Raw genomic sequence first — 5,878 nt, 5'->3', positions numbered from 1 at the left:
CACCCCACTCCCACCCAAGCAAGGACCTCAGAACATCCCTTCTCCCTGCTTATGGCCTGACACATGCTGGGCTCAGAGCTGGGAAGGCTCTCCTTCCACCTCTGCCCCACTCACCTGAGGCGTCAAGTTCTGTCAGGCTGCTTGGTTCCCACTGGTCTCCCCGTGCTTCTCCCCCCAACCCGAGAGCGAGCCATAGACTGACAGGTGAGAGGTCTGAGCTCTCACCCCCAGCTCTCTGATTTGCTGGGTAACTCCAGAGGAGTCCCTGCCCTGCTCTGAGACTTAATCCACTCTCTTAACATCAAGGAAGTTGGCTGAGAGAATTCTAGGGGCATCCTAGCTTTGGGCCTCAGAAAGCCTGCCCTCCCCAGCCCTTGCCATTGAAGGTGGGAGCAAAGGAAACAGTAAACTCTGAGTTAGAGGCCCTGCAGGAATGGCTGGTGCAAGCTGAGCCAGAGGAAATAACAATGGAGGCTGGGCCCAGGCCTTCCACCTGGCTTTCCCTAGCCCTGGCCCACATAGTCAGGTAGGTTTGCCTGAAGTCCCTTGAGTGCCCTCTCCCCAAAGCTCAAGAGAAGATCCTGGATTCTCCTCCCCACCAACAAATAGGGAATAGACATGGGAGATGGGGAATCAGTCCTGTGTGTTTATTAACAAGAGTTAGAAAGGAACTACACCTGGCAACATAGGGGTGAGGTACTGGCCAAAAAGGTAGGCTGGGCTCCGGCCCTGGGGACTCAAGGGCAAAATGATGGCCCAGAAAGGGCCAAGGATACCAGGTCCTGGCAGCAGCTGAGGAGGTGCCTGAGGGTGAGCTTTCAGGTACTGGGTCGATCCAGCTGGTTCTGCAGAAGATACAGGGTAGGTTGGGCTGGCCTGGAATCTCCCTGAGGCCACCCTCAGGGAGATCATCTTGTCTACCTAGATCATCCACTGGTCCTGATCCTGTTCGTTGCCTTCCATGTCCACCTGGAGAAGAGACTGGATGTGGGTGGGGAGGGGTCTCAACCACCCAGCCAGTCCCAGTCCCAGATCCTGCTCCTGGCTGGATCCAGGGTTTCTGTACCTCTTGGCCACCAATTAGGACAGCGAAAGGGACCCAGGAGCAAAGGCCCTCCCCCACACCCCTGCCTACCTCATTGACCTCTCCATCATCAGGTGACTCATTGTAATCATTCATCTCGTCCATGTCCTGCATGTCCTCATCATCCTCTGAGTCCTCTTCACTATCCTCATCATCGTCTTCATCCTCCTCTTCCTCATCATCATAGTGCTGGTGAGGCAGGGGAGAACCTGTAGGCTCTACAGGCCTGCTTGGACCAGTTCAATGGCTGGCCCACTTGGAGCCTCTCTGGGGCTAACAAATGACCCCCACTCCCCAACTCTGTCCCACTTGAGTCTAACGAGCTGGTGTATGTGCTGCAGGACCTTAGTTCTGGGCCCAACGCCCACCCTTTTTGCTTCCCTTCTGGCCTCTACCCACAGCTAAGGACCACAACTCTGAGTCAGATGCAGGACCTTCCGAATTAGAGCAAAGCCTTAGTCCACCTGGGCCTCACTCACCTCCGAGGCCGGCTTTCCAATAGGTACCAGGTTGTTGTCTTTCTCTGCAATGCTCTGGAGCTGTGGCCGAAAGGAAAGGAAAGCAGGGCCAGAGCCCAAGCAGGGAAGGTCAGGGGCATGGAACTGGACCACCCTGCTTCCAAGAAGACCCCCAATGTGGAGAAGCTTCCTTCCAGTTCTCAGGAAAATTCAATCCGTTTCTCTCCTGTCATCTACCACTTACTTATGAACTTTATCCAACTACATAAATTCTCTGGGCCTTGGTTTCCTCATAAGATTATGGTGAGGATGAAGTAAGTGACTATCAGCCTAGAACAAGGCATCTGCTAGGTCCTCAACAAATAGTCAAAATTATTTTCTGTGCTTTAAGGAAAAGATCCAGGCTCCAATCTGGCCCAGAGGTCCCATGGTCCCCCAGCAAATTAGGTTAACATAAAGATAAGAACCTAGGCCTCCTGGCTCCCAGCCTGATTATTCCCAGCTCAAGGCAAAAAGGCCCTCCCGGGCAGGTCTCCAGAATAAGGTTGGCTCATGGCCAGTGAAGGAAGGCTCCACCACTGTGCTAGGTCCTCACTCACCCAGGCTTGATGCTGCTGTTCTTGCTGCTGTAGCTCTGTCTCTTCCACACAGGGTCGATCCAGATTAAACCACAGAGTCTCAGTCACACGGGGAAAGAGTGAGGGGAACAAGGTGGACATGGCTCCTAGACTGAGGGAAAAGGTCAGGTGAATCCAGCTCTCAGATGTGTTTGGTTTTGGTTTTTATCTGGGTTACAGTTTGATTTGGGGATGGGGTAGAATGGAAGGGAGCAGGGAAGCAGCTCTTCCCTGTGGGAATCAGACAGACCTGGGTTTGAGTCCCGGTTCCACTACTTACTAGCTGTTTGACTTTGGCCAAGTCACTTAACCTCTCTGAGCCTCAGTTTCCTCATCTGTAAAATGGGGATAATAACAATTATACCACTCTCACAGTTACTCTGATAATTAAGTAAGGTAATTTACTTTATGGATAAGTAAGGCTGTTTGCAAACTGTTCAAGGAGGGAAGAAAATGGAAGCCAAATGTAGAAATAGAAATCCAAAATTCAGACTAGCATTACAAAATTATAGGTAGCAGAGCTCTCCTCCACACACTAAGACCTACTTTTTTGTCCCTCTATGATGGTCCATACCATACCCACCCAGTGTCAGAAATTTAGGACACTAACCACTTCTCTCATAAACCACAGCTAAATTGCCCGAGGCGGCGGGGCCAGGAAAGGGTACCACGTGCAAGTATGATTCAGTAAGACATTCTAAAGGCATGGGTAAATGTATAAATAAGTAGATGGAACTTTGAATGGATAAACTAACATGTGAGAGAACAAGTAAATTTAGCTCCAATTAAGTAGATGAGGGAGCTGAACAGGAAGGTCCCAGAGAATCTGAATTAAATTAGCCTTTGGGCTCACAGGAAAATTGAGGCCCAGCGATAGGTAACGACTGGCTCTAGGTCACACAGTGAATTGGGGCATGGAACTCGCGCGGGGAAGAGATCCAGGCTGGGCATAGCGGAAATGATCTGGAGAAAAGGATCTACGTCTATTTCTGCTTTTGCCCTGACTTATTTGACCGATCCGGAGCCAGCCGCTGCCCGGAATTCCGTGGACCTCAGCTTGCCAGACCATGTAACAGGTACAACACTACCAACTCTCACGTCCCTGGTTTTGAGAGGCACAAAGACTGACGCTTCAAAATTCCAACCCCTGCGGCAAAGCCACCGCCCACTTTGCTTTTTATGATAATCACCATAACGTTGACCAACAGGAAAAATGCAGGGGCGGGACTCGGACAGGCATTTGCCCTTATAGGGTTACTAATGGAGAAAGGAGCGGGGCCGCAATAGGGCCATTTAACTGGAAGAAATTCTGGGTGACAGGAAGTGACACCAATGAGTGACGGATCTTGTGTGACGGGGTGGGGCTTAGTTTCGAGGAAGCGGCCAATGAACGGGAGTTCTTTACTGTTGAAAGGCGTCTGAACATGGAGCTCTTGAGGAGGCGAATCAGGGGAACGAGATTTCTCTGGGGGAGAGAGGAAAGGAGGAGTAGGGAGACAGCAAACGCAGCCTTGCTTCTGTACTTACCGCGCCGGGAGGCGGCAGCCGGCGGCGACCCGGAAGCACTTCACTCTGCTAGAGCGGAAGGACCCACCAGAACCTGGGACACACCAAACGCATGCGTCTTTGGTCTCCTTTTGTTTCCCGCTCCCGCCCACCGGAACGGATATGACGTTATATACCGTAATTACGTTGTTGGGGATGGGAATTTGCCGTACCTATTCTGCTGGCCCCGCCTTCAAACTCAGTCATTCGGCCTCTCCAGCCTGGCCCCGCCCCAATGGCTCCATTTAACTTCGCCCTTCTTCCTACAGGCCGTATTTGTCCGCCCACCGCTGCTGAAAAATAGCTGTCCTTAAGCTGCCTTAGCCTTGGGACTGCCCTGCTGAGTCTCAGGATAATTAGTAGGCTTCCACCCTTGAATCGCTGGGTAATTTTACGCTGCTCCTGTCTGTCCTCTCACAGCCTCAGTTTCCCTTTTGGGCGCATACATTCATTTATGTATGCCTTCAGCAGAAATATTTAAGTCCCTACTATAGTCCATGCTCTGCAAGAAGCTGAAGATAAATCTAGGAACGTGGTCCCTGCCCGAAAGACCTCATAGTCCAGAGGAGAAGGTAGACTCTGCAGACCTGCAGTGTCTCACTGAACTCTTTAAGATTGTCTGTCTCGTTCTGCATTCCACATTATGTAGCAGCTTAAGTGACTGGTCAGCCTCAGGCACAGCGTTCTACCGCTGGGGAATTCAGCTGCTTCTCCAGTCTTGGGTCAAATCGTTTCGTGGTCAGCTTCATCATCTCTCCCACTCTTTTGCTGATGTCTCCATTATAGTAATCTCTGACTCACCCTCCCTTTCAGAGATCCTCATTCCTTCTGTCAAGAAGTCCTTCGAACGCAACCCCCATTAAGCTCCATCACCCACCGGCCTCTTCCAGGGCCAGCAATCCAGTTCCACTCTTGCCCCCACCAGATGTGTGGCCTTTAACAAGTCTTTTTTCTCTGTCTTGACACAGTTTTCAACCAATATCATCTCTGCCCAGATTTCTTCCTATCCTGGACTGATATGAGGATCTGATGAGGTAACATGTTTAAGAGGTCGTGTAGTGTGCATATATCGACATGATCATGTTTCCAAGCAGCTCTGGTTGTTACATAGTTTTTCGCAGAGTAAAATTTGCCTCTTGGAAATGTCTACCCTTTTTGCTCATTCATTCAACAAATACCTTTTGAGTGCCTTACATATATGCCTGTCAATATTCTGAGTGGTGGATATACAATAGTGAACAAAACAGACCCCAAAAAATCTGTCTCCTCATGGAGCTTCCATTCTAATAAGAGAGAGAAACAATAAAGAAGATAAACAAAATATATAGTTTTAAGATTACAGTAAATACTAAGGAGACAAAATCAGAGAAGTGAGAATAAAAAGTTGGCAGGAAAGATGTTTTGTTTTAGATAGGGGAGCCAAGGAAAACCTTACTAGGAAGGTGACTTTTGAAGAAAGGTCTGAAGAGAAGGAGAGGACACCATTCTGATATTTAGGGAAGAGCATTTCAGAGACAGGGCAAGTGCAAAGGGTCTATAAATAGCTGCAGCATAGTGTATCCTGTGGAGAGTAAGAGGATATGAGAACAGAGAGGTAGCAGGAGCCAGATAGCACAGCCTTGCAGGTCATAATAAGGACCTTGGCTTTTATGCCAGGTTGAGGATCCTGTGAAGGGTTTTGAGCAGAGGAGCCACACAATCTGATTTACATTTTAACAGAGTTACTCTGGCTGTTTAATGAAGAATAGATTCAGCAGGGAGAGTGGCATCAACAGGGAGACCAACTGGGATCCTGTTATAATAATCCAGAGGTGGGGATAAAAAGTGACCCTCAAACAACGTGGGGGCTTAGGGGCACCAATCCCAGTGTAGCTGAAAATCTGCATATAACTTTTGACTCCCCCAAAACTTAAATTGTCCCTCAGTATCTGCCAGGGATTAGTTCCAGGACCTCCCACAGAAACCAAAATCCCCACGGATGCTCAATTCCCCTGTATAAAATGACATCGATCGGTGCATACAGTTGGCCCTCCACATCCGTGGACTCCCAAACACTGATCAAAAACAGTACAGGTAGTTATTGAAAAAAATCCACGAATAAGTGGATGCATGCCATTCAAATCCATATTGTTTAAGAGTCAACTGTATTTAGAAGGTAGAGACAACAATCTTTG

The 5,878-nt window shown here is 49.2% G+C and overlaps 1 protein-coding gene across 8 annotated transcripts; it reads right to left on the bottom strand.

The window, feature by feature from the left end:
• Positions 1 to 624: 624 nt before the first annotated feature.
• Positions 625 to 3,824, bottom strand: ANAPC15 (anaphase promoting complex subunit 15). 8 transcript variants are annotated; one of them, XM_023521697.1, is made up of 6 exons: positions 3,687 to 3,818; positions 2,440 to 2,494; positions 2,142 to 2,271; positions 1,564 to 1,623; positions 1,136 to 1,273; positions 625 to 981 (listed from the first exon to the last, which is right to left on the bottom strand). In XM_023521697.1, exons 3-6 carry the CDS (start codon positions 2,259 to 2,261, stop codon positions 922 to 924), a joined length of 378 nt encoding a protein of 125 aa, XP_023377465.1. In that variant the 5' UTR covers positions 2,262 to 2,271; positions 2,440 to 2,494; positions 3,687 to 3,818; the 3' UTR covers positions 625 to 921. The 8 variants fall into 8 exon arrangements, with proteins under 8 accessions (XP_023377465.1, XP_023377470.1, XP_023377464.1 ...); XM_023521702.1 differs by having other exon boundaries at positions 625 to 969; positions 3,687 to 3,815; XM_023521696.1 differs by lacking the exon at positions 3,687 to 3,818 and adding an exon at positions 2,770 to 3,286.
• Between the last annotated feature and the right edge of the window lie 2,054 nt (positions 3,825 to 5,878).

The sequence above is a fragment of the Pteropus vampyrus genome, unplaced genomic scaffold, assembly GCF_000151845.1.
Source record: "Pteropus vampyrus isolate Shadow unplaced genomic scaffold, Pvam_2.0 Scaffold311, whole genome shotgun sequence".
Classification (NCBI taxonomy): Eukaryota; Metazoa; Chordata; class Mammalia; order Chiroptera; family Pteropodidae; genus Pteropus; species Pteropus vampyrus.
Note: the sequence above shows the minus strand (reverse complement) of the source record. Positions and strands in the feature narration are given on the sequence as shown.

Coding starts and splice junctions, on each gene's coding strand:
- ANAPC15 (XM_023521699.1), bottom strand. CDS start 2,261: ATGTCCACCTTGTTCCCCTCACTCTTTCCCCGTGTGACTGAGACTCTG. Junction 1,624..2,141: donor AACAGCAGCATCAAGCCTGG/GTGAGTGAGGAC, acceptor TTTCGGCCACAG/CTCCAGAGCATTGCAGAGAA. Junction 982..1,135: donor ATGATGGAGAGGTCAATGAG/GTAGGCAGGGGT, acceptor ACCCACATCCAG/TCTCTTCTCCAGGTGGACAT.